We start from the raw sequence: 26,507 nt of genomic DNA, 5'->3' as shown, positions 1-26,507 counted from the left end.
GGCAGTGGCTCAGGTGTCGCGTGGGCGTCTCCGATCACTTGAAGTCGTAGACTGTCAGCCTCTGCCCAGAGTCTAGTCTACAGGGCAGTGTCTCCTCACCGGACTCTGGGCTCCCCGGAATTAGGGAGCCATCCCCATGCCCTAACACATGACACTCAGTCGGTGTTCACTGGGTCTTCTCCGGCCACACTCTCTACCCCCACCCCTGTTATTTCTGAGAGCGTTGCCTCTATCCCGAGTTGCCCAAGCAAGAAACGAGGTGTCGTCTTGTCTTCCCTCCCCTGCCACACACCCCCCACGTTTACACATGAACACGCACTCCTGTCACCAGGCCCTGAGCTGGTCCACTTCTCTCCAGCCCCGTGGCCACTCCCTTCCTCCCTGCCCCGCGCATGGCCACTCTGGCCTCCTTACTGGCCTTCCTGCCACCACAGCCCTTCCTGTCCTTCCCCTTCCGAGCGCTACAGTCAGACGTAAGTCTCACCTTGTCACTACAGAACCAGGTCCAGCATTTCCCTCATCCTCCTGGGGCCTTGCTGGTGACTTCTGCCCACCTGTCCCTGTGCCCGTGACCTGTGTACCCTCCACCTTGTCCTGGGCCTGACTCCTCGTCACTGCCACACCCACGCGCTTCTCCCTCCTGCCCCTCCCCTCCCTGACCTCCCCTGGCGCTTTCCACACACGCTTTCCCCTTACTCGCTGCCACCCCCTGCTCACTAGGCCTCCATTTCCTCATCTGTCCAATGGGGCATGAAATTGGGGGGGGGGCGCAAAAGGGGGTAAAAGGGAAAACATGTAAAGGCTGTAACGCAGCACAAGACGCACACCAGCATTTCATAAAAAGGGAGGTGGTGCAACAGCATTCGTTATCACACTGGGAGGGGTTTCTTTTTTAATGTCCAGGTTTTTCTCAATGCTGTAAGTCCTGGAAGGGCAGGGTCCGGCCTTTTTACATGCTTGCAGCCTTGGCATATAGCTCGGGGCAGAGCCAGCAAGTGGCAGGTGCTCCGCAGCGCTGAACTGACTGGGAGGATCTTGCTTCACCCAAAAGCGGAGAGCAGGGAGGCCTGTAGCCCTGTCCCTCTGCCCCGTCATCGCATCCATCTTGCCATGCTCCCCAGCATCTCATAGGAACAAGCTGCTGGTGACGTGTCACATGACAGCCTCTCCGTTCCCATGAGTCAGATGCGCGGTCCCAGGCCACGGCCGAGAAGCCTGTTTCTTCCTCATTTTCCTCCTCTGCTGACCCAGGAGGCCCTGACTATGAGCTGTCTGGCCTGAGAGCTTCGCAGTAGCTCCTGTCTGCCGGGCCCCTTGGTATTGTAGTCCACCTCTGCCTTTCCGCCCTTCCTGCCTGACCCAGGGTGCTTGTGTGGCCAGCACTGCCTCTAAAGCATGACATCTGCATCCGCTCCCACTTTGAGACTTGACACAGCCGTGCAGAAGGAGGTACACGCAGACCGGCACCCTTCTGGGCCTCTAGGACCCTCAGGAGCGTGTAGAGCCCGCCTCTGCGGAATCCCCAGCCCTGAGGAGATGCTCGCCACCTGAGCCCAGGGCGAGCTGGTCTGGCCTGCTGTAGCCACGAGGGCCATGTCAGGAGGCAGCACTGAAGGGCCTTGCCTTAGGGGCTCGCCAGGCAACCCCGTGACTCAACCCTTCGCCCTCACTTCTACAGGCTTCCTGACTCTCCTGTTGATGCTCAGGCATCTCAGGTGGTCAATGCTCGCAGACCAGCTACAGACACAAGGGTGCTACAGGTGTACCTCTAGCTCCGTCCGGGACAGTCCAGCTGGCCAGGGCCTTGTGAGGGCCCTGTCGTGACCTGAACGTAAGGGTGCCATCCACACTCGTTGCTGCCTCTGCTGTCACGTTTTCAAGCTGCCTGTCTACTTGTCAGGGGCCCTTCCTACTGTGATGGGATGCTTACCCCCCTTCCAGAGATGGAGAAGCCAGAATAGAGAAGCTGAACTGTTGGCTCAGGGTCTTAGGAGCCACGGTTAGCTTGCGGAACCCCATGGTGGGAAAGAGTGTTAGACTGACATTTAGGAAGTGCTTAATGGCCAATAAATATATGTTTTTTGAGACCGGGCAAGGCTAGCTGCAAGGAGAGGCCACACAAGCTAGCCACCGAGAGGCGTGCTTCTGCCTTTGAGCTCTGGCACATTGCAGAGTGTAGCTACGGGCTCTAAATAGAGTTCTAAGAATAAGTGTGAATTAGAGTCCCTGTCGTGCCGTTTAAATCCAAACTGAGTAAAAATAAAAATAGTTCAGTCAAATTTCTAGCACTGAATTCAGATCATTTTTGAATCTGTAGTAAATCTTTCTATAAAGAGTTGACGCTATTAAGGTCAGTGATTAGTGAGTGTACAGAGCACCCCACAGTGTGCTGCAGGCAAGCGCATAAGGAGCCATGAGACCACTGGCCAGAAACGTCGAGTTCTCAGGGAAGATCCTGTGATCTACGTTGTGAAAACATATCACGTGAGAAGAGAAGTAATGTCTGCCTTTACCTATCCTACTGCCTAAAACTCCCCAAACAGAAGAGATTTGTTCTTTTACGTCCTTTGTTACGAAGTACACATTAGAATGTTCAAGTGGTTTTAAAAAGCAGATTCCACCGAGAAGTTTATTTAGAAAGAAATTTTTCGGACCAGGCGTGATGCTGCCATTACCTTTCTTTGTAAGATGAACGCTATCTCATCATTCAAACGACAGGACCAACAGAACTGCTCCCCCTGCCAAGAGCAGAGGGATCTCAGGGCAGGCGTTGCTGCCTCAGCCTCAGAACCCGCCACTTGGCTTTGGGAAGTCATCTTCTAACATCATGTAAAATCTATTTGTTATGTGCGTAAATTAACACAGGGCATCAGAGACGGAAGGTGCCTCTGGGCCTAGGGGAGACCCAAGGGATGGCTTTCATAAACACAGTTAATTGGGACCAGGAAGGGGAGCGGAGGCAAAGCCAGCAGCTTTTTCTCCGGATTGCCACGTGGAGTGGCAGTGTCATCAAGAGTTCTTCCTGGGGACCTAGGAGTGGCCATGTCCCACCTCTGGGATCCGTGTCAGATGTGCCTGTCTCCAGGAGTTTCCTCCCCACAGACTGTGTAGGGTGCTATGCAGCAGCTCAAAGCTCGACTTCCTTCCAAGAGACGTAACTCAGGCCCCGCATCGTGGTGATAGTCGCAATCCCCGGCTGAAGGAACCGTGCTGTGAGCCCAGGACCAGTGCGGAGCTGTGGCTCCCAGTGACTTTCCACAGGGGAAGGAAGCCCCAACCACACTCCGACAGCAGCATCGCTTAAGTGCATTTCCTCACAAATAATGGATAAAAACGTAAGCCCCAAACCAGCTGTCCAATAGCTTATCTATTGCTAAGTAGCGTCCCAGAACACTGAAGCCATAAGCTTTGCTTGAGCTAAGAGTAGCAGTAACGATGGCTCTCTGGCAACTTCTGTTCTTCCCAAACACTTCACCACAATGTCTGTGTTTCCCTGTACTTGGCAGAATTGAAGGTTCTCAAAGCTTGAAACTCAGGTCACCAGGGAGCAGCCGTTCCGATCAAGGTCTTTTGTCCTGTGACTCCAGCCCGCAGCTGCTGGCACACCGACTGCCTTCTCGGGCACCTCCGGTCTTCCTGGTAATCAAGGGAATTCAGTGGAATGGAATGCTATGGTGCATCAGAATTTGTCATTTAAAGATCCGCTTTCTTGCCAGCGCAGCGCAGGGCCCATCCCTCGTCATGTTTCATGCCAGGACTGTGATGGAGAGAAAGTGTCTGAAAACTGGTGCCTGACCAGATTTCGGGGGGCTTTGCTTTTTAGCGTGTGAATGGCCGCACGCCAACATAGAAGGTCGTGGGTCTCCATCATCCTTACCACCCAGAAGGTCTGGTGGCTCTTTCAGGTCTGTGTTTCCGAGAGTGGGTTGCAGGCTCCGGCGTGTCCCCTGAGGGCAGGTCTCTCTGCAGCCCTGGCTTTGTAGTATCTCAAGCCGCAGCTCACGGGCTTCTGCTTGCCGGTCATCACAGGACACTCAGCGAAGGAGGTCTCCGAGCGGAATTAGCCTGTATCCTGCAGAGCTGTAGGACGGCTTAGGGACTGTCACGTGCTCAGAATACTTAGAGTGTGAGACGGGCTATCCCCACATCATGGCCGATGAGCTGAGCCGTGTGTTACCAGCACGTGGCCAGCCCTCCCAACCTGGCTCTTTCTCTTTGTAATGAGGGTCATCACAGCACTTTGTGGAGATTAAATGACGTGATTCATGCAGCACCCTCGGCACCTTGTCTGTCTGACCAGCCGGCAGCACTCAGTAAGAGGGGCTGTCGTCGTCATCACCATGGGACGGCCTTCTTGGCACTTTGATGGTGCGATCAGCGTTGGCATTGGGGGTGAGGCACCCCTCTCCTCCCTGCTGTCTCTAGGGAGCTTGCTCTGGCACTCCCAGGCGTTCTGCACAAACCTGCAGTCTCCAGACAGGCAGCTCCTCTTATTATAAAATCCTCAGCCCCAACAGTCCTCTCTGGCTATAAATAAAAATTCCTGCTGCGGAGAGTGCAGCCGCTCTGTCAGAGGCACAGCCAGGCACCAGCCAGATCTTAAAATAAACTCCAGGCTGTGCTGAAGTGGGCTTTCTGTTCAGTGGCCAGCTCTGCCTTTCTCCCTGCTCCAATGAATAAATAAGATCTTAAAGGGCCTGGAAATGTTTCTCTGGGGAAGCAATAGAGTCCAGACTTGTTGAAAATGGTATGATAATGAGCCCCAGTGTGGCCCTCCCATGTGCAGAGCTGCTGGAGAGGCACCGAGAGCTTTTTGGTGATTAGAGAGCAGTCCCTTGAATCCTCCCACCCCCTTGAAGGTACTTTTCAAGTTTGGCTGTTGTTCCAGCACAGGGACTGACTGCATAGCTTGAATACCTCCCAGGCTTGGAGCCCCTGAGGGAGCAGAGAGGGAGGGAGTGAAGGGTGGGGCGGCTGAGCCTCTTTGTCCAAGAGAAGCCCAGCCTCCCTCCCTTCTCCTTGGTGGCTGCCCCTCCTCCTCAGCAGAGCACCCCGGGGGCCTCCCTGTGCCTCCTTCCCCAGCCTCCCAGTGTGGACCTGCCCTGGGGCAGGCAGTGGGTGAAGCTTGCCGGTTACCTGCCACTCAGCCCTGGCACGCTGCCAGGAGTCAGGCAGCATTCTAGGCTCTGAGGTAATAACATTAGAAGCCATTCCTAAGGATTCCTTCATTCGTAAATATGCATCGGACCCCTATTAAATGCCTCGGTTCTGTTGTGTAGAGCAGTTTCCAGATTGGTATTTGGGAGGACACAGGAGGACGCCGACACGGATGGAGTGGTTGTTATATGCCAGCGCTGTGCCACGACTCATGGGGCATCATCTCATTAAATCCACACGGAGCCTGGGACAGAAGTGCTGTTTTCATACCTGTTTTAAAGGGGAAAACACTGAGGCTCATGGGGGTAGAAAGAGATAGCCCAGGTCTGTGTGACTTGAACATGTGCCTTCTTGGGCCAGCCGAGTGGTGCGTTGGTTAGGAGTTTCCTTGGGACACCAGCTCTGAGCAGCAAGGCCCCAGTTCGGATCCCACATGAGGGCCAGTGACGCTGCACCCTCTACAGCTAAGATGGTGAACAACAGCTCAACCTGGAGCTGGGCTGCAGTGGGACTGGTCAGCAGCTGCAGTGCGCTTTCGTGAGTGGCCGTCCAATGGCCGGTGAGCGACTGCCTCACCCGGGAAGAGCGCAATGATAATACCAACATGGGCCAGTGAAGCGATGTCCTCCACAACTAGACTGAAGAACAAAAGGACAGCAACTTGTCTGTTCCCATTCCCCTGATTCCCCAATAAAAAAAATTTTTTTTTAATCTTTAAAAAACGCCATGTATTCAGTTAGGGAGATCCTACCAAACTTAATAGGTAAACACAGTAACCGCGCGTGTGTATATAAGTCTGGCTCAATTACTTCAAGGCCTGCTTAAGTGCTCAGTGAGTTTACAGGGAGCGGGTGTCGATGGGGACAGCAGCAGGACTCTAGAGAGAGCTGGCCTTGGTCTGAGCCCATTCTGGCTACTAGAACAAAAGACTGGGTGGCTAATAAACATCTATCTCACCGTTCTGGAGGCTACAAGTCCAAGACTGGGGGTGCCAGCATGGTCAGGTGAGGGCCCCCTTCCGGGTCTCAGACTTTGCACTGTAGCTCCATCTGGCAGAAGGGCCAGTGTCTCTCTGGACCCTCTTTGAGGGCACTGGACACTCCAGCTCCACAGCCATCGGACCGAGAGCGGCGGAGCTGGGGTGGCGAGCCAGGGGTCCTCTCACCCAGCTTCTCTAGAAAGAAGACCTGTGAACAGAACTTCACTTCTAACAGGAATTGAAGGCTTCAGTGTCAGTTGGTCAGAACACACAGGGCACTTGTATTGATTCATTTGCCAGTACAAGGGTTGGCCTTGAGTTTGTGCGTTAGGTGGAGAAACGAAATGTGCAAGAATGGGTAGGTACCTAGAGCTGGTGTCCTGGGCCTGATGTAAACCAACAGGTACTGGAGCTCACGGGGGAGCGAAGGGGTGAGAGGGCCATGGCCTCCCGAGGAAGGAGGAGGACCTTTCAACCCGTCGGTGCAGCCGAGCCTGGCAGGGCGGAGGGAGGGCCTCCCTGTGCCTGGAGTTGTCCCGACTTGTCCAGGTTCAAGTGTAGCTTTGCAAAACCACGTTAAGTGGTTCGTTTAGAATTTTGTTTCTTCCTCCTCTTCCTTGTCTGTGGGTTCTGAAAATCCTATGCCAAGATGCAGAGAACATTTGAGTGTGTGATGTGAACATTTGTGTTGCTTTGACCTTGGACAGGCTCTGGCATCCTCGTGGGCAAGTGAGCCTGGCAAGGACTTCAGACACGGTGCTTTCCACATGTTCCTCTCCCAGCTCCCTGGGATAGCAGCATGCTGGCAGGCCCTTTGCAGGGCATGGTGACCTGTCACATTCTTAGCCTGGCAATCGGTGGCCTCAGAGCTCCTCTGTCCCTCCCCATCAGCGGACCCCCGGCCTGGGGCATGCTGGTGGCTCTAAGGACGGTGGCGCTCCTGCTCACTTCCCAGCCTGACCTCAGCCTTGGAAGAGTGTAGCCTGGGGGCTCTAAGGTGGTATATCAGAGATTGCAAGATCACTTCGTTTATTTAAAACAGAAAGAAAAAAAGCAAAAGATTGGGCAGGAAGGGAAATAAACTCAAAGAAATTTTTAGTGTTTTGATAGCACACTTCTGACCATTTTTAAGGCTTATTATGCCCTTCCCTTCCAAAAGGATTTGAGGTGGATTACAGTGTTTCAAAGGCTGTAGTGTTTGACTTTCAAGGGATACATCCAATGAGACTTACCCAGAAGGTTCAGAATGAGAAAATATGCCCCAGGGTGACCGTCCGTGTTGAATTTAGCCACAAGGGCCCTGAAAGGACAAAAGGCACAGATACACTGGCTGGTGTGACAAAGCAGAGGACATGACCACCCAGACAGTGCGTGGGACGTGCTCTCCTTTGGGGGCGGCCTGCGGTTTAGACCCTGAGGGTGACATCAGCCAGTCCTCAGGCCTTCTCCAGGGAGGGTGCGCCCGGGCTGGGGACCATAGCCAGAGGACCACGGGGTTGGTTTGGCCCATCAGTGGCCTTCCTTACATTTACTGTGAACAGCCTATCAGAGCTCAGCTCAGTTAATCTAATCACTTTTTCTTTTGTCTGTTTTCTTCCTCCCATCCTGTCGTTTTGTGTTTGTTCTCCACTTTGGTTCTGTAGTATAAATCCGTGTTTAGGTCCTACTCCCAGGATTTCGTGCCTCGCAACCAAGCTTCTGTTCACCCTTTCCTTCCGCCTACCTCCTCTTCCTCTCCGCATTTCCTACCTGTCCACCAGTCTCAGAGCTCTGACTTAGCGGTGCCTGCCGTAGCCAGGCCGCCTCCCAGCACCGTGGACGGGCCTCTTTCATCTTCTCAGGAGAGCAGCTTGCATGGGAACTCTGTCTGCCTTGCTTCCGAAACCTCTTTCACTGACTCGCCCCAGACGCCTTCGGTGAGAACTCAGCACACACGCCCCCTGCATGCGGGGCTGCACGTTTTGAGAAAGCCTCTCCCTCCCCCGGCTGTCAGGCCTGGTGCTGGCCTGCGCCCATCAGCAGCATGGCTGGGGTGGGGTCTGTGGAAGGTCACAGGGTGACGTGGGAAGTGGTGGCCCCCACTTTCCAGAACAGAAGTCAAGCCTGCTGTACAGACTCCCAACAAACTAGGGCTCTGAGCGTCCACACGGATTGGTGACCATTTGGAGACTGTCAGTTCCCATAAGCATCAGATAGAAAATGCTGCTAGTTGTCTGTTTGATCAGTGGCTTCAGAGAGAGGTACAGAGGTCAAAGGCAGTGCGTATTTAGTTGTGTGTGGTGCTGAGGACATGGCCTGCTTTCCCGTCCTGTTAAACTGCCTGCAGACCTTCATCCGGGCACGGGAAGTGCTACCTTGCAAGTGGGAGTGGCCAAGGATGCAGGCAAGTGGGTCGTCTTAATGTGTTGCTGCTTTCCCTCCATGATTGCCTCCCACCACACTGGGGACCCCACAGTCCCCACGCCGGCAGAGTGGGGAGGAGTGCGCCTCCCTAGGACAATATGAATGGCCCTTGACATCCTTGGAGAAGATGCAACAGGAACCGTGGGTGCCCTGTGACACAAGCAGAGGTGGCCACAGCGGCTTTGTTCCCTGATCGAGTGCACACCGTCACCGGCTTCTCTTGCTCATGAGAGGAGTGTCCTGGTCTCTGAGCCGTGAGGGCTGCTGAAGGGTCTGTCACATGTACCTTTCCTCTTGTCCTGTCTCCCCCAGAGTGAAACTGCCAGTGAGGAGGCTGGTGAGGGTGAATACGTCAATCTGTATTCCTCTGGCCACAGCAGCGAGGAGCTGGCTGAGTCTCGAGGAGTAAGTAAGCCCGGGGCTGCCTCGTGCGTGTGGCCGGGCCTGCAGGGCTCGGCCGGCTTCTATCTGCCTGAGCCTCCCGGTCGCTAGCAGACTGGGCCCCGCAGCCTGGCCAGAGCCAGCGCGGCTCCATGGGGAGAGGACATGGCTTCTGGTGGAGGTCTTCCCTTCGCTTTTGCTTTGGTGCGTGTGGTGCTTCTTGTGCCTGGCCGGTGGGTCTTCTGGACATCTAGGGAGCAGCCTGCTGGTGGCGTGGCCATGTATGGGGTGCTCTCCGGAATCCCTCCCTGCCCCATCTTCTGGTGCTGACGCCCTCCCCAGCATGTCCCTCCTCCCCTCTGCTAACTGCTTCCCAGGAAGCTGTGGGTGCAGCTAGCCCCTCCTGGGTGCCCACACACCTCTGTCCTGAGATCATGGACAACTACCTGACACTGTCACCCTTGTGTACTCTGGGTAACAGTTGAGGGTCAGCAGTTCTGTCGAGCAGTCAGCTCTCCGGGTTTTGCTGCAGCAAAACGTGAGCAAGTCCAAAAGCCTCAAAAACAACTCCCCCCACCATCCTGAGTGGGACGTGTCCTTGAGGGAGGTGCCACGAGGACTCGAGTCCTCCGTGGTAATCAAGTCGAAGGGTCCGGCCTGTGAAAAGCGTAGTCACTGCTGTTAAGACAGCCCCGCAGGAGGGGTCCCCACAGGACCCTAGACGTCGGCACCAGACAAGCCCCACTTCAGGTGTTAGCAAGTCATGAGACGTGGGCTTCACTCCAGATTTGAGCCTGTGTGGGGAGCTGAGCTATTTCTCCCTGGAGCTCCCACCTCACCTGTGCCCTCGGGTGACCTCTGCCCCCCGGCAACACCCAGTTTAGCCTCTGCACACGAGTGCATCCTGGGCTGGCCACCCGTGACCCCCGTACCCGTGACCATGGTCAGTGCTGACTTCAGATACTCTCCATGACGATGGCGCATGTAGTCTTGCTGGCCCCATTTTCTGTCGTGGCCTCGGTGGCAGACCAGGGATGCCGGAGCGCTGTGCTGTCACCCAGTGGTGTGGGCCCAGATCCCCAGGAAGTAGCCAGGCCGCCAGAGGCGAGGGAGGCTGCACCTCTGCGCATGAGCAGCCAGGCCTTTTGGAAGCGTAACTGGGAGGCTGCCGAGCTCTGCAGCCCTGACGACTGTTTTTACTAGGAAGTCACGGAGTCCGGCTGCCCAGTGGCAGGGCCCAGCGCTAAGGGCACAGGTTTGGGAGGTGGGCAGCCCAGGTGCGAATCGAAGCTGCAGCCTTCGAGCTGTGTGTCTTGGCAGGGCCCTTGACTCCTCCCAGCCCCTGCTTCTTTGTGTGTGAATGGACATGATGCCAGCTAACGGGCAGGGTCTCGGTATGAGCCAGGCGAGAAGAGGCGTGCGTGCAAGCCCCTTAGCACAGGGCTTGGCCAAGTTTGCAGAGTGGTAGCGACTGGGACATCCTTTCTTCCAGAAGGTGGTGGGGATGGCTTCATCTCAGCTGGCAGCTGACACGTTATATGTAGTAGCACCTTTTACTTTTCCCAGAGGCAAGACGCTAGTCTGAAGAGGGCCTGCCTTGTGCTTCCTGTGTAATGAACCTTGTTCCCGGGTAACTTGTTCACATCTCAGATTGCTCCGTAGGAATTTACACTCCAAAGCCACTTGCAGGCAGGAACGCTGGGAAAGCAGACCGGCCCCAGCATGGCGCCTGTCACAAACCCAGCACCGACTTCTCTTTTCAGGAACCACCAGCTGTGAAAGACGGACATCCCAGAGACCCCTCTTCGGTCAGCAGTGCACCTGGGAAGGAAAGCAGAGACAGCGGAGAAAGGTAGGAGGTGACCCCGTGGGGCCAGGGCCCTGAAAGCAGCAGTCCTGGTGGGGCGGCCGGGGCGGCCCTGCCAGCCTGCACACCAGGCCTGCTGGCGCTGATGCCCATGCTCTTTCCTTTTCCTCTGAGCCTCAAAATTAAGCATCCTCAGGGTAGATAATGTGGAAAGTACAGAAAAGTTCAAGAAACAGGAAAAATCACCAGTGACACACCCCTCAAAGGCCTTCATTCTAGCAGACAGCCTGCCCTTACTTCTTGATTGTCTGCACACGTATTATCCACCTTACAAATTGCCCACAACAATCTGTTTGTTTTTCAAGTCCTAGGTCAGCCTTCCTTGACCTCTTCCAAGTTCAAGAACAATGAGGGAGTGTAAAAGATCCTCCCCACCAAAAAAACGTTTTATTGTGTTTCTAGATACAACATGTATATTATGTTCTTAAACCATTTGAAAGTAAGTTACAGACGTCTCTTAGTCCCTAAATACTGCAGCATGCCTCCTAAAAAATTGTAAAAGCCTACCTGATTACAATACCATTATCACACCTAAGAAAATTAATAATCAATTCCCTCATGTCAGTCCCCTAATTCTCCCTAAAATGTTCTTTATAGCTTATTTTTTAAGAACCACGATCATTCAGGAGTCATCATTGCATATAATTGTATGTCTCTTTAATTTCTTGTAACATTTTTCAGTGTTAGCATAAGTCAAACCTGACCAGGTTTAGAAATAGGTAGTAAATTTCTCTAATATGCGCTTTCAAAATGTCATGTGTTGGACCTGCAAATGGGCACTGCCACCTGCACCTTCATGATGGCTTTGCCTTCTTTCTGAAAGGCTCCATATATTCAGCCTTTTCCTCCCTCTTTAGGCCAAGGTTCGGCACCCTCTGGTGCTGGGCGCAAAGCTACACCATACCCAGTTGTCATTGTCAGGCCTCAGCGTAAGTGGTGGAAGAGGCGGCAAAAATAGCAAGAGACGGTAGAGAAAACTTGGAAAGCACGTCTGGGGGCCTGCTGCCGACGGCCGCCCCCCGCCTGCTCTGGGCCATGGCTTGCGTGCTCCACGTTGAGTCCGTCTGAGTCATCTGCCAGCCAGGGTTTCCCTGCATCTTAAGCAAGGGTGATAGGTTTTCCAGTTTAACACCTAGTGGCAAAGGGTATCTGTGCCAGGCGACAGCAGCTCCTGGGTCCTTCTCTCGCCTCCCCGGGCGGACAGCGCCATTTTTCAGTTGCAGATGGCCCTGTACAGAAGGATGACCACATTGACCGGTTAGAAACAATCATGGGATGTTCTCTTTCCGTAAAAGCCAAACCACAGGCTGGACATTGAGGAGGGTTCTTCCCAGGACCGCGCATGGGTTTGCTCTGGCCCATCTGTGTGGTCTCACCAAAGACACAAACTTAGGGTCACAAATATGGCCTGTCACAAGGGCAGCCAGTGCCTCCCAGGGTCCATCGTGAGATTCATAAATATAAATTGGAATGTGGGAGAAAACTCGGGGGGAAAGTAAGATGCCTGCAGATCTGGCACCCATCTCCCCGTGGAATGCCCCCCGCCACCAACATTCTCCCTCTGTTAGGGGGTTCTCTCCTCCCCCTTCACTGGCAAACTCCTGTTCAGCTTTTCAGCCTCAGCGTGTCTGTCCAGGCCTCGGGGCTTTCCCTGCTTGTTTTCATGTCAGTCTCTCCTGCTGGACCCAGCACCCCGGGACGAGGGCCAGTCTGCGGGTTCACACTTCTCCTCAATCCCGTGGAGAGGTAGCCTCGGCAAAGCCTTGGGGAACCTGCTCTCCCACCCGGCCTGCCTGTCACTGTCCCTCCTTGACAACTGACTGGAGTGTCACAGGCCTCAACCGAGTGACTGAGACCGTCGCTCACTCCAGTAGCTCGGGGGAACCTTCTTGCTCTCTTTGCTTAATCCCTTCCATTTACAGATGTATCATCCAGAAAGAACAGGAAATGTCCCAGGGTCACACAGCTCGTCAGTAGCAGAGCTAGAAATCCAGTTGGCCTTCTGGCTTCTGGCCACAGCTCAGGCCTCCCGGGTTGGGGTGGGGTGGGGTGGGGGCTTCACACTGCAGCTGTGATGGGTGGCCTAGCTCAGGGGCGCGGTTCTGACAGCGGGTCCCAGGCACAGGGTTGCACTGCCCCAGCCTCCAGGGCCTGCTGGACACTTGCAACACAAACCACTTCTCCCTCCAGGGCCCCAAAGTCACCAGATGCTCCAGAGACAGCTCAGCCAGAGGAGGAAGTGGACGAGCTGTCCCTCATCGACCACAACGAAATCATGGCAAGGCTGACACTCAAGCAAGAGGTAAGCCCTTCGCAGGCCTTAGTTCTGCAGAGTCTGGCCCACAGTGAGGGTGAGGGGGCTCCAAGGAGGAGGCAGCCTTGACGCGTGTCCAACAGAAAGACCCAGGCGAGGCGTTGACCCTCCAGGTGGCTGCCAGGGCTGTTTACCCTGAACCCATCAGATAGGCCTGACCCCGCCCCCCCCAGGAGGCTAGAAGGTCCTGGACATTTGGATGGATTCCAGGTGAAAGTGGCCCCCTTCTCTGACACGTCCAGCGAGTGATCTTGGGCAAGTTACAGAACGTCTCTAAGCCCCAGGCGGATGGTTTGTGAGAACGAAACCCACAGAAGGTTCTCAGCGCAGGCCTGTATGTGCTCATTAGCATCAGACGTTATGTTGTTACTGGTAGGACAGCCGCACGGTGGTCCCAGCAGGGGACACACAGCTGTTGAGGAATTTCAGGCTACCGCCGTCCTTGCAAGAGGGTCTCGTCAGTAAAGACACCACCCGAACCTGTCAAATGAAGGAGGTGCTGGCTTGAAAGAGCCTTTCGTCTTCCTCTGCCACGCAGTTCCGGAAACACAGAGGAGTGGCTTCATAAAATGGGAGTGGCCTTGTCCTGGGCCCTGACTCGATGGTAGCACACAGACATACGGACAAGTAGGCAGACATTTGCCTTTGCGTGCTGCTGGACCAGGCTGAGCCGGTCGGACGGTGCAGACAGGAGCCGAGGAGGCAGGGCTGGGGCATTTGGCTCTGGTGCAGCGGGAAGTGAGGGTGCATGACCCTTGCCAGAAATTTCATCTGAAAACTCAGGTCATGGGTATAGGTAGCCAGTCCCCTCGTAGCTGGAGATCCCAGGTGTTCAGGCCGCTGGCACCCGAGGGTGAACACTGGGTGCTGGAGAGGCAAGAGTGTCTGCGAGGATGAGGGCTGCAGATGCGAACAGGGCCCCGGGCCCGGATGTGCTCCCTTCAGAATCACGTAGCCAGGGGCTGTCGGGGCCCCCGGCCCGGCCTGGTGCTCCACGGCGTGGGCTTCCACTCCTGGCCCTGGTGGCCCTGGTGACAGTTCAGTTGGGCTCCAGGCTAGACTTACAGGTTAAAGCCTCTGTTTGCCCACAAAAAGAAGGCTTTTTCCTTAATTGGCTGGCGACAGTCGTTGGTCATATAAGCAGTGTCAGGTATAATTAAATGTCTTTGTGACACTTCACACTTCTCTATGAAGGGCTCTCTAGAAGGACCTGTGACATTACAAGTGACTTGTCCTTCGACCTGGGGAAGCAGAGGTAGATTGGGGGCAGCTTGCCACAGTTTTAGGAACATGAACATCCTTGGAGATAGTTGTGTGCCCCGGTTATCCTGGGAGAGGCTGCTGCCGGCCTCCCCATGGGGCCCGACCGTCCCCAGGGTGGGAACTTCCCCTCGCCTCTGACCCACAGGTTGGTAAATGGGAACAGAAATGGCGCCGTGTCCCCTGACCCAGTGGCGTCCTCAGCACTGTGCTCTGGTGTCCCCCACTTCCCAGACGAGTTCTGCTCTGTGCCTTTCTGCCAAGCGTGGAGCGGTGGGCGGGCTGGAAGGGCACGCCATTCCCGGGCTGAGGGAGCACAGGGAAAGGGGCCTGGGCCTTTGCAGGCAGCGTCTTGTTCATCCCACCCCTGCCCGTGACCTCGGCCGCATGCCACCTCATGCCTTCCTGTGCTGATGTCATTGCAGGGTGACGACGGACCAGACGTCCGCGGGGGATCTGGGGACATCCTGCTTGTCCATGCCACCGAGACGGACAGGAAAGGTAAGGCAGCACCCCTTCAGGGGCTCGTCTGTCACAGCCTGGGGTGGGAGCGCGTCCTGCCAAAGTCCCCTGCCCTCTCCTGTCCTCTCCGCCAGCCCTTAGCATGTTGGGATGGCCGTGCTGCTGGGTCACCGTAGGGAGAGCCCACTCTGGGGGACCAGTGACCCTCGTTCAGAGCCAGGCCCCTGCTCCTCGGCCCTCTCGGAGAGTGTCCTCCGTTGGCGCGGGGTGGTGAGCCCCGGGACCCACAGCTCATTGGGAGGGCGGGTTTCCAGGGCAGAGGTCAGCACCTAGCAGTGCTCTGCGACAGCCCCTCAAACAATGACGTATTAGTAGTAATAGTAGTAAGAGACCTCATGGGTGGCTTTTTGTGCCTTTCCTGGTGTCTGGCCCATGACTTACTCCAGACTGCTAGATGGAATGAGTCCATTTGTGCACTCCACTGGGAGAGGCCTGGGGAGCGTGGTTTCTGTCCGGGTGCCTCCAGTCCTACAGCAGGGGCACTGCCATCACGGGACGGGGTTCTCGACCCTCAGCGTCCTGATCCTCTGAGGGGCTGGAGAATCGGGCACCCCCGATGGGGGACCCTGTGCTAGCAGAAGATCTGTCGCTTTAAGTCGTGTTCTGCAAGGACAAGGGGACTGAGGAAGGTGCCAGGACTTTGGGGACGGGGCAGGGGGGTGGTGCCCGTGCCTCTCCCCTCACTGCTTTCCACATTTTTAAAAATTATTAGAAGAATAGTGTAACAACGGTGTTAAAGTAAGGCTTGGAAGGAATTAAAACACCCCAATCTTGAAACCCTAATCCACCGATTTTGTTTTTATAAATCACCACGTCACTATGTTTTTATAACAATTTCCCAAAGTATGTTAGACAGAATGACTCGGGGAATTTTTTAATTACAAAAGTAGTATAAAAATAATATTTACATTGCAAAAAACTTGAAAAATAGAGAAAAAGAAGAAATGGCCCCCACAAATGCACCACAGCCACTGTTTTGCCCTCTGGGGTTTCTTCATCCCTGGTGTGGTCTGCCCTGGAGACATTAAGGTCAAACCCTAGCTGTGCCAGTCCCACTGGGCACGTGCCTCGCTCTGCGGCCCCAGCTGACCCTGCTTTTGGAGGCTGATGGTGCCCAGTGGGTGTGAAGAGGGAATTGGCCAACGTGAAACATGCCTGCACATAGGGAGTGCTCGTCTGTCCTTAGAGCAGCCATTGCTCTGCTGCTTTCCAGTAAACCCTTCTCAGTGCCGGACAGGTCAGAGCTCCGGCCTCAGCCAGCCATGAAGAACAGTTTCCCTTTTACCCAAAGCGAAAGGACTGAAATGGTAGCTGGCTCCAGTCCTCGGCTCTGAGCAGCCAGCTGTGGCCAAGGCCAGAGGGCGCCCCGTAGCCAGGGCAGCCCGAGAACCTTCCAGTCTGTGCCGACTGCACCTGGCAGAGGACATCTGCGGGCAGCTGGCTTCTGCTGGATTTTATTAATGGACAGAGTTTGAGGCCCCAGGGAACCAGAGTCTCTTGTACCTGGGATGAGCTGTTGAGGCAGAGGCCCTGGGCCACACAGCACACTCCAGAGGTGGCTTTGGACCAGGAGGCCCCGCAGCTCAGGTGTGCGACGTGGATTCAGCCTTCCACAAGCAGGCGTTGGCTTGTGTTGTACCCGTCTGCTTCGTTGCCCGGTCCCTCTGAACAAAAGCCCAAACTTGACAGCGAGCTTGGGGATCCGGGGAGAAGCCTGAGCATGATGCCGTGAAACCTGGCCATAAATCCCACCTTTGAGCCTCCCTCGTGACACCTGCTCTCCAGCTCAGCACTCTTCCCCATGCAAACCCCAGATGCAGGAGTGGGCATTGCTTTTCCTCTCCTTTATCCCAGGAGGTGATCACAAGAGCAGAGGTCAGCCAAGCTTGCACTGCTTAGCTGGAGAAGTGGGGACCCCTGAGGTCCTTCCACCCAGAGAGCTGGGGAGGTGAATGAGGAAAGATAGGGGAAGGCGGTCTGTGTCCACAAAAGAAAATTCATGTGTGTGCACACGGCGCCCCGCCTCGCAGTGAGGAGCACACTTTTGCAGCTAAATCGGGCCTCGCATCCTCAGCTCCAGCTCCAAATAGCTCTGAAGTTCCCAGGCCCGGCAGGTCCTTTGTCTTGGGGAGCGTCCTGCATGTAAAATATTCCACTTCTTTTTTCTTTGGTGTGAAAGAGGACGTGGTTAGGAGGGTGCGCCCCAACTGCAAATAAATGGGGTTCTTGTGATTCTGGGAAGGTCAGAGTCCCTGGCTAGAACCAGCCCCTCCAGAGGGAAAGGGCGGTCATGGGTGGGGGCTGCCAGCCCGCTTGCCCCCGACGCCCCTCCTAGTTGGCCTGACCCTTCCCTTACCACCAAGTGTGCCCACTGGCATGTTCTAGCAGGGTGCCGAGCTCGGCCTCTTCAACCTTGTCTTAGGTCTCCGTACGTGGAAATTACCAAGATTTTTTTTTTCTGGGCCCTGCCATCTAAAAGTATTACCTGTGATTTAGCTTCAGAGTCCTGCTGACGAGTCGTCTCTGCCCATGATGGCCACCAAGTCTTGGCACAGACAGGAAGCTCTGCATCTAACACAAGGCACCTACTTGCCACAGGCCTGCGGCCCGTCTTCGCCCTTGGCCAGTGGCGGGCGTCACTAACCACTGCCCTTCCCTCTAGATCTGGTGTTGTACTGTGAGGCCTTCCTGACCACCTACAGGACCTTCATCACCCCTGAGGAGCTCATCAAGAAGCTGCAGTACAGATATCCTTCCCGGCCCCCAGCGCGGCCCCACACCGCGCGCACACAGCCGTCCCGCAGGGAGCACGTGGCCGTGGTGGGCCGCAGGGGTGGAGCTGCTCAGTCCTGCTCGGCCGTGTCCTAGCTCTGGGCCTCAGGCAGGGCGTCCCCTCTGAGCCTCTTCCCCTTGTGTGAAAGGGCTGAGAGTCTGCGAGGCGCCGGGAACAGGGATGTACCGCCTGACGGCAGTTGTGATCACTGAGTGATCCTGAACCAGAATTAGGAGGACTTGACGTGCCTTGAGAAGGCGGGAATGTGCAGGCCCCTGCAGAGCCCAGGTTGTTGGCACCTGCAGCTTCTGGGCTGAGCTCCAGGGCGTTGACGGGATGGGTGCAGAGGTACGAAGGGTGTGGGGCCTGCGGGAACCAAGATGAACAGCCTTCGGGCAGGCACGGGCACTCCGCCTGATGGCAGGCACCCGGCCGTGGGCGGAAAGCTCGTTCACGACAGACTTGGCTCCTGCCCGTTGCCTGCATCTGCTCCGCGAGCTGGCCCTTTCACATGTTGCTGCATGCAGTGGCGGCTTGGGGACACCCCGGGGCCTAGAAGGCCCCACTCTTGATGCCTCTTTGTCAAGTCCAAACCTGCCCATCTAGCCAAGGCTAGCCTGAAGCTGCTGCTCCCCAAAGTGGGCCAGCCCAGGGTCCCCTGGTCCTTGGCCACCTCCCCACATCACAGCCCATGACTGCCATCTGCTGGACAGCTGCTGTCGCTGGGGCAGGAAATGCAGAGTCCCAGCTCTCTCCCGTCCCTTTCTGTGTGTCCTGTGGGTCGCCTCCAGACCCCGCCTGCCACTCTCCCTCTGCCCCATGGCCCCCAGCCTCACAGTCACCCGCAGGCCTGGCTCTGCAAAGGACAGTAACTCACACTGATGGAGGACTTGCCAGCGTCGGGCAGGCTGCTCGTGAGCATGTGCGCGTGTCGCCCCACCCAGCTAGCCACCTGTTTCACGTCCAGGCTCTTACCGCGTTACAGACGGTGCAGCTATGTTCTTTTTTGTATGTGTTTAAGGAAATAGGCCCAGGGAGACTAAGTGACCCACGTGGCTGTTTGGTGAGAGAGCGGCAACCACACACGCCTCTGACCCCAGAGCTGGGCTTCTCATCACTGCCCCTGCTCAGCCACTTCCGGTGTGCTAATGGAAAAGCTGCAGCTGGCTAGTGAGCCCTCTGTGCTGCAGGCCCTGGTGCCTGGCTCCCTTCTGAGCGCTCACAGACTGCTAGGCGGCAGGCAGGATGGAGTGGAGAGGCGTCTGGGGAGTTGATGTGAACGAGGACTGCAGGAACCATGGCCTCCGGAGGAGCTGGGGGTGGTTGGGTGTTTGAGAAGGGCTGCTGTGGGGAAGGAGAAGGTGGCCTCAGGTGGCCCCTGAAGCGTGGGAAGACGGAGGGGAACTCATGTCAAGAGAGGAGGAAGTCACTTCTGCTTTGCACCTTCCCAGGAGCGGGCGTGGGTTAGTGCATGTGGTTTGTGACCACCGCTCTGTGTGAAACTCAGCAGGGCAGTCCTCGGCGTCTCAGGAAGTGACAGGAACCTCGGATTGAACTGCCAGGAAGGCAGGCCTGGGCGGTGCATGGGGACTGTTCGCAGGTGGGAGAGGGTGGAGAAGGCAGGCGTCCGGCTGAATCCTGCTTGGCGGCCCTGTTGCCCGGCACCAGCCCTGCGCCCTCCCTGAGCCCTGGCCCTCAGGTTTACTGGCACCCTGTCAGCACTCAGGAAATGGTAGCTGGAAGGAGGCAGCCCTCCCGCTCACGTCACGCGTCCCTGCCCGTGTGACATATCTGTTTCTTTAACCTGTGCTCCACGTACGAGAAGTTCTCTCCCTTCGCCGACACGTTCAAGAAGCGCGTCAGCAAGAACACGTTCTTCGTGCTGGTGCGGGTGGTGGACGAGCTCTGGTGAGTGCCTCCGGGAGCGCGCGGCCCCGCCGGGGCTGGGGTGTCCCTGGGGTGTATGCCCACAGAGCCTGGCCACAGCCCTGGACCAGCTCGCGCCTTCCTGCTTTAACCTGACCCCTGGGGGAAGTGACCCGGCCCCTTAGGCCAGCCCTGGTCCACAGCGGGCTGTGCTGTCAGCCACCAGGGTGGGGCCCCCTGCCTCCCCCTGGCGTGCTTTCACTGAACAAAAGCACATCCAGCCAGGGCCTCTCCTGGTTGGAGGAGGAAGCCTCCCAGACCCTGCCTTCAAGGCGTTTCCCTTTGGGGTAGCAGCCTGAGTCAGTTCCTTCTGGGGGGAAGGGCAGCCTGAGACAATGACTGCAGTGGTGAAGCCTCCAGGAGAGCTGAGTGCTGTGCAGGGGAAGCTCTGGGGCGTTTAGTCTGAGGGTCCAGGACCTCTTGGTGACTTCTCACCCCACGGACCCAGAAGCTCTTCCAGGCGAGACTTGCTTCCATGGCCCAGGCCCCGGCGTGGTCCCCGGTGCCTGTCCCGTGCCAGCAAACGTTTGCTGGGAGAAAGGTGGCCACTCGTTACCAGTGGGGCCACTCTTGGCACTTGTGCGGATCCAGGCAGCCGTCCCAAGGCCTTTCCTCTCGCTCTTCCCATAAGAGGTTTCCCAGCCCTGCTGGTGGAGGCCACGTGGCCTGGGGTGTCCCAAGGTGGCTTTGGACCCAGTGGTGTCAGTCCCTCCTGTCCTGGGTGCTGCCCTCACCTTGTGGCCTTGGCCCTTTAGCCTCGTGGAGCTGACGGACGAGATCTTGAAGCTGCTGATGGATCTGGTCTTCCGCCTGGTGTGCAACGGGGAGCTGAGCCTGGCCCGCGTGCTCCGGAAGAACATCCTGGACAAGGTGGACCAGAAGAAGCTGCTCAGGTGTGCCAGCTCCGACCAGCCCCTAGCAGCCAGGGGCGTAGCAGCCAGGTGAGCCGCCAGCCATCCGTCCGTGGCTTCGCCAGCCCCTGCCTCTGCCTCCCATGTCCCCGTAGCACCTCCCAGCCTTGCAGCCTACCGTCCTGGTTCTGCCAGACCCAGTGACAAGGTGCCTCTGGGAGCCCAGCAGGTTCCTTGGGAGCTGGGCCTCCTCCAGGTTACGTTGTGTGACGAGGAAGTGGGGCACCAGGATGTACGGGGCTTAACCAGGACAGAGACAGACGAGCGTGTTTCGGGCTGCAGTCAGCTCTTACTTTCTTCCCAGCACTCACATGGCGGCTGTTAATTCTCGCCCAGCCTGCTGTGCAGTCCTGAGTGCTCCCAAACCTGTACACAGGTTCCGCCCTGTTGCCCGCCCCTCTGCTCCCGCCGTAGACGTGTGTTCGTTTACCGCCTGCTTGTTAGTGAGTGCTCGGCCTTCGTTCCTAGGGCATCATCTCTGTTCCCACTGGGCCCTGGAAGCAGGGTCAGGCAATGAGTTCTGGGTAGCTGAGCTGTCCCTGGGCTCATGAGGGGACCCTCCTGGCAGAGGCAGGACAGGGAAGCAGCCACCGTGGTCCCAGGGAGGAGCATGGTCTGATCCTGACCTGCCGCCAACCAGCTTGGTGGCCTGCGTGCTGCTGCCGTGAAGCCAGGCCGGGCGCCTGCCCCTCCAGTGTCCCCAGTGCCGAGGCCTGCAGGGCGGCGCCTGCCCACTCACCTCTCGGCTCTCGCTTCTGTCTTCCAGGCCGGGGACCTTGCATGACTTCCACAGCCATGAAATAGCTGAGCAGCTGACACTGCTAGATGCCGAGCTGTTTTATAAAATAGAGGTACGGCGCTGAGCGGGGGCTGGGGGAGGGCTGCCCCCGCCCTGGGTGAGCCACTGTGGCCTGTCCCTGGATGAGAGGAACTGGCCCATCGCAGGAAAGCCCGAGGGCTCCAGCTCCATCCTGTCTACTTCCTTTTCCAGATTCCTGAGGTTTTGCTTTGGGCAAAAGAGCAGAATGAGGAGAAGAGCCCCAACTTGACCCAGTTCACGGAGCACTTCAACAACATGTCCTACTGGTGAGAGGGGGCTGCAGGGCGCACCCCGGTTGTCACGGCCACACACCTGCGCGGGCTCTGCTGTGGGTGGTGGCCAGGGAGGGGCGTTTTCCATCCTTCACTGGGCGTTGCTGATCTCCCCACTGCTGGTAAGCGGCTCAGGGCTGACACTGACATTGACTGTGCCTGAGAGAGAAGAACAGCCAAGGAGTGGGTCCTGTTAATACCTTGATGTAGCCTCTAATTCTTTTTTTTTTAAAGATTTTTATTGGGTAATTGGGGGATAGGAACAGCGCTGGGGAATTGGGGGAAGGGGAACACACAAGTTGCTGTCGTTTTCTTCTTCAGTCTAGTTGTGGAGGACGTTGCTTCACTGGCCCAAGTTTGGCACCATCATTGTGCTCTTCCCGGGTGAGGCAGATCAGTCGCCGGCTTCTGGACGGCCGCTCACTGCGGCTGCTGGCCGCTCACACTGGCTGCTGGCTACACACGGTAGCCCATGGCAACCCACTGCAGCAGGGGCTGCAGCCTACGCTATTGCCAGCGACTCATGGCAGCCCAGCTCCAGGTTGAGCTGTTGTTCAGCATCTTAGCTGTAGAGGGCAGTGTCACTGGCCCTCATATGTGGGATCCGAACCGGGGCCCTCTGGCGTCCCAAGCCAGCTCTTAACCATCGCGCCACTCGCCCAGCCCTAGCCTCTAATTCTTAAAGTGACATGGAGCTCACATGTGTTTCTAATACGTAGCAGAGCTCTCGGTTCTTCACAATGACATAGGAGTGCCACAGCCTCTCGGGATCCAGAGGATGATTGGAGGGTGGCAGCGTGCAGGCTCGACTGGCCAGCCCCACCCTACACACAGTCCACCGCTGCCAAGGGGGAGAACCATCCCATGGGGAGCGGGGGGCGTCGCATTTCCACGCGCCCCACGGTGCCTGGTGGAGAGGAATCCAGGCCACTCCCTTCTTTCTCGGCACAGCCAGTGCTCAGGTAGCGAGCCAGCAGGACGTGGCGTTTCTCGGGTGACGGACGTGCACATGGCCCAGACCCACCCCCTTGCTGGGCACAGAAGGCTCCAGGAACACCCCTGGGTGGCTGCCTGTGGTGGGGGGCCTGCAGAGCCTCAGTCCCCAAGGCATATCTGCAGGCGCCCTTACTGGGTTAGCAGTGGAAAAGCATGAGTGGCACTTCCTCCGAGTGACTGGCAGTGGCTGCTGGGAAAGCACAGGGTGGAGGCCTGTGAGGGCCTCGTGTGAGGCTGGCCTTTGGCCGAGGCTTCGGCGCTGCCGAGGTCCTGCAGGTGCCCTCCTCGTGTCCGGCGAGATGGCCCCTTAACCCACACACCTGCTCGTCTCTTGAGCTGGTGTCCAGCCTCAGTGGTGCTCGGGGTCAGGAAGGCTCTGCTTTGATCCTCCAAAGTCCCCGTCTGCGTGGTCACAGGTCCCCAACCTGGTGTTGGCACCGACCACCAGATCTCATTGTGGTCCTTTGCCTGCCCCAGGGGTGCCCTGAGCTCCTTGAGAGCAGAGACGAGGACCACGCTTGGTGCCCTGCAAGCCTGGGGCATGTGGTAGGCGTGGGCTCGTGGCCAGCTGGTTGGTGTCCATGTCCCTTCTCCACCGGGCCATCCAGGGGCCTGAGGAGGACCGGTCGGCTCAGCCGTCTCCTCTTCCCCTTGGTCCGTGCAGGGTCCGGTCAATAATCATGTTACAGGAAAAGGCCCAGGACAGGGAACGGCTGCTCTTGAAGTTCATCAAGATCATGAAGGTAAGCGTAGCCCTCACTCCTTCAGGCGCTCCCCCAGGAGGCGGGCAGCCCGGGCCGCCCTGCGCCTGCCCTCACGGCCTCCCTGCCTCCCTGCAGCATTTACGGAAGCTCAACAACTTCAACTCCTACCTGGCCATCCTCTCGGCGCTGGACTCGGCGCCCATCCGCAGGCTAGAGTGGCAGAAGCAGACCTCGGAGGTGAGCGGCTGTGACAGGACACGTTTGGGACAGGCACGGAGACCTGGGCTGGGGTCCCTGCTCTGCCGCCAACCTGCTGTGGGGCTGGGACAGCCCACCCACCTTAGTTTCCTGTCTCTGATCTCGTCGTTGGGCCGAGGGGGCTTGGTGGTTGGTGCTGCGGTCGTTCTGTCACAGTGTCTGCCTCCTGCCCCACAGGCCTGTGCTGCGGTCCCTGCCTCACCGGCCCCTTCCTTCAGCTCACGCTTCTAGACGGGTTACTTTGGGCTGGGGCCACATTAGGCACTGGGGGTGGACTGTGAGCAGCTCACTGGGCAGATTCCTTCGGAGTAAGTGCCAAAGGGGAAGGAATGGGGAGCTGACCACGCGGTCACACGGGTCAGGGAGGCCCCGGAGAAGGTGGGTCACAGCAAGACCTGAGTAGGGTGAGCTTCTGGGGACGGGGGTGGAATTCCCATCAGAGGGGACAGAGGCGTGCACGGAGCCACAGAGGTGGGGCAGGTGGGAGCGTGGCACCCTTGACCAGCAGGACAGGCCAGCACGGCCACATCACTGTGGAGGGGACCAGCTCTGATCCCACAGGCCTCGGGGGGCCCTGGCGGGGAATTGGACCTTTACCTTTGTGTGGGAGCTGTTCAGAAGGGAGGCCCGGTCCCGGGGCTGAGCATCGACTGGGCCACCCGAGGACCATCTCCCAGGGTGACATAAGGGGCAGTCTTAAAACAGGTTGTTTGGAGAAGTGGGACATTTCACACTGTCACTCCAGGAAAGCATGAGAGATTCTGAGGAGGCAGGAAGGCTCCTTGGAGGAGGTGACCCATTAGGGTGAGGGGCCTAACAGGCAGAGGCAGGCGAATGGCGTTCCAGGCGGGGCAGGGTCCACTGAGTCCCCTAGGCAGGACTCCACACTGCGTGCAGGAGCTGTGAGGCGAGGTCACCCTCCAGCCCTGGCGGACTCTGCCTTGAGAACAGTGAGGAGCGAAGGAGGGCGCAGGCGGAGTGGGAAGTGACACGGGCGGTGTGTGCGCTTGGGCCGCGGTGAGGCAGAGCCAGCAGCAGCCCAGGCTCCGGGTCCTGTCCACACGGTGGGCAGAGCAGGAAGAGACACAGTCCCGAACAGGCACACAGCCCCGTGGGCCATTTGTCCCCAGACCCCGGGGCTGGCTATGGGCTCGTATGTGTGGGTGCCCTCGAGCGTTGGCAGAGGGTGGGTGATGAGCTGGCTGGCGAGAAGGGGCCAGGGCTCACAGACTGCGTCCCCCCGCCAGGGCCTGGCTGAGTACTGCACGCTGATCGACAGCTCGTCCTCCTTCCGCGCCTACCGGGCCGCCCTGTCGGACGTGGAGCCGCCCTGCATCCCGTACCTGTGAGTAGAAGCACTGCCTGGGTTTGTCCCTCACTTGCCCTGGGGATATGTGGGCTCCCTGAGAGAAACCCTCACTTCAGGGTTTCCAGCTAAGACGTTTGTATTTCTGTTTTAACTTCACGCTGTGTGACAACAAGTACGTTTTACCATTAAGCAGAAAAGAGGGGTCCAGGGAAAACGGTTCTCTTCCCCAGCTCCCAGTCCTGCAGTTTCCTTCCCTGATCCGCCAGCACGTTCAGGCGTGCGGACAGATGGTGGCTCCCCTGTCCCCGCCAGTGGCATCATGCTGCACCCAGCAGTCCTCACAGCTGGCTGCATATGCAGCCACCTGAGGGACCTGAGAGCACCTGGCATCAGGAAGCTCAGAGCATGTCCCTGCATGGAGTAAACAGGTGTTTCCTGGGCAAGGGTCCCCAGGTCACACACTGTGGAAAGTCACGCGAGAATCAAAGCCGGAAAGGCTGTTAGTGGCAGGTCTTATCAGAGCCCTAGTGTGCTCGTGGACCTCAGACGTCTCCAGAGGGGTGGCAGAGCTGGCCCTGTCCCGGGCTGAATGTGTGGTGGGACCTCCCTCAGACACACAGGTCGCGCGGCCACGCCCTCTCCCTGCTTCCTAGCCTTTCTGCTTCACTCGGCGCAAATGCACTTTGCCACAGGCCTCTGGGGGGTTGGCGGGGCCCCCTCGCTGGCCCTCCCTGGGTGGAAGACGCACCCAATCGCTGATCATCTGTATCTAGAAGCACCTGTTAACACAGAGGGGATCTGTCTCCTACCCCCCGTTTGGGGTTTTGTTGTCTTTCCCTGTGAAATTTATTAATTTTACATCAGCAGACCCACAGCTCTGCAGGCTTTCACTGCAGCAGTCAGTTCCCGGACTGTCCCCTGCAGGCCGGGACAGTCACTGAAGGGTCTTGGCAGTGGGGCATCCAAGGCCCCCAGGCCTGAGCAGAGTCTGGGCGTTGGGAGTCCCACTGGAAGAAACACACACGCCTCAGCAGTGCTCGCGGTCCTGGGAGCTGCTCGGGCACAGCCCACAGGCTGGGGCCTGGCCGGGCACTGCTCGTCTGCTGGCTCCACCGACTGGGACGTGCACCTGCCACCTTCCAAGTCACTCCCCGGAGGGTAACTGGGCTTCTCCGTCATCCCAGGGGGCTCATCCTGCAGGACCTCACCTTCGTGCACCTGGGAAATCCAGACTACATTGACGGGAAGGTGAATTTTTCCAAACGGTGGCAGCAGTTCAACATCCTGGACAGCATGCGGTGCTTCCAGCAGGCGTGAGTGCTGCCCCTGGGGGGCGGGGGCGGGGCCTTCTGAACCCACGGCCCCCCGGGACCTGACTGGAGCGGGCAGGTGACAAAGCACCAGGTGCCCTTTTAGTCTGTCATGACAGGACATGCACATCAGGGTCTGGACAGAGTGGCCCATGGCCTGCACCCAGCTCATCCTCCCTGCTTCACATGTCTTGCCGTAAGGAGGAGGCTGGCCAGCCCTGGCCCACCTGACTCCAGGGCAGTGAGGGTGGGCCCAGTCAGCAGAGCCCACCCACAGGAGCGGCCCCAGGAGCGAGGTCTCCTCCAGACGCCTGTGGGGAGCCCGGCCGCAGGGGTGCTCCTCCG

General features: G+C 57.6%; 1 protein-coding gene across 12 annotated transcripts in view; it reads left to right on the top strand.

Annotated features, from left to right (window-relative positions):
• Positions 1-26,507, top strand: part of RAPGEF1 (Rap guanine nucleotide exchange factor 1) — a 132,797-nt gene that overhangs the window by 103,527 nt on the left and 2,763 nt on the right. For 5 of the 12 annotated variants that reach the window (XM_019638849.1, XM_019638830.1, XM_019638820.1 and 2 more), the window contains 14 exons: positions 7,780-8,052; positions 8,852-8,944; positions 10,684-10,772; positions 12,978-13,089; positions 14,787-14,862; positions 17,546-17,630; positions 19,472-19,564; positions 20,338-20,523; positions 21,260-21,344; positions 21,485-21,579; positions 23,246-23,324; positions 23,421-23,522; positions 24,791-24,888; positions 26,037-26,165. In XM_019638849.1, the coding sequence (XP_019494394.1) occupies positions 7,780-8,052; positions 8,852-8,944; positions 10,684-10,772; positions 12,978-13,089; positions 14,787-14,862; positions 17,546-17,630; positions 19,472-19,564; positions 20,338-20,523; positions 21,260-21,344; positions 21,485-21,579; positions 23,246-23,324; positions 23,421-23,522; positions 24,791-24,888; positions 26,037-26,165 (1,595 nt within the window). The remainder of the gene's footprint in view (positions 1-7,779; positions 8,053-8,851; positions 8,945-10,683; positions 10,773-12,977; positions 13,090-14,786; positions 14,863-17,545; positions 17,631-19,471; positions 19,565-20,337; positions 20,524-21,259; positions 21,345-21,484; positions 21,580-23,245; positions 23,325-23,420; positions 23,523-24,790; positions 24,889-26,036; positions 26,166-26,507) is intronic. The other 7 variants (XM_019638909.1, XM_019638893.1, XM_019638885.1 and 4 more) reach the window with 3 other exon arrangements.

Source organism: Hipposideros armiger, unplaced genomic scaffold (assembly GCF_001890085.2).
Source record: "Hipposideros armiger isolate ML-2016 unplaced genomic scaffold, ASM189008v1 scaffold_3, whole genome shotgun sequence".
Lineage (NCBI taxonomy): Eukaryota > Metazoa > Chordata > Mammalia > Chiroptera > Hipposideridae > Hipposideros > Hipposideros armiger.
This window is presented reverse-complemented; position numbering and strand designations above follow the sequence as displayed.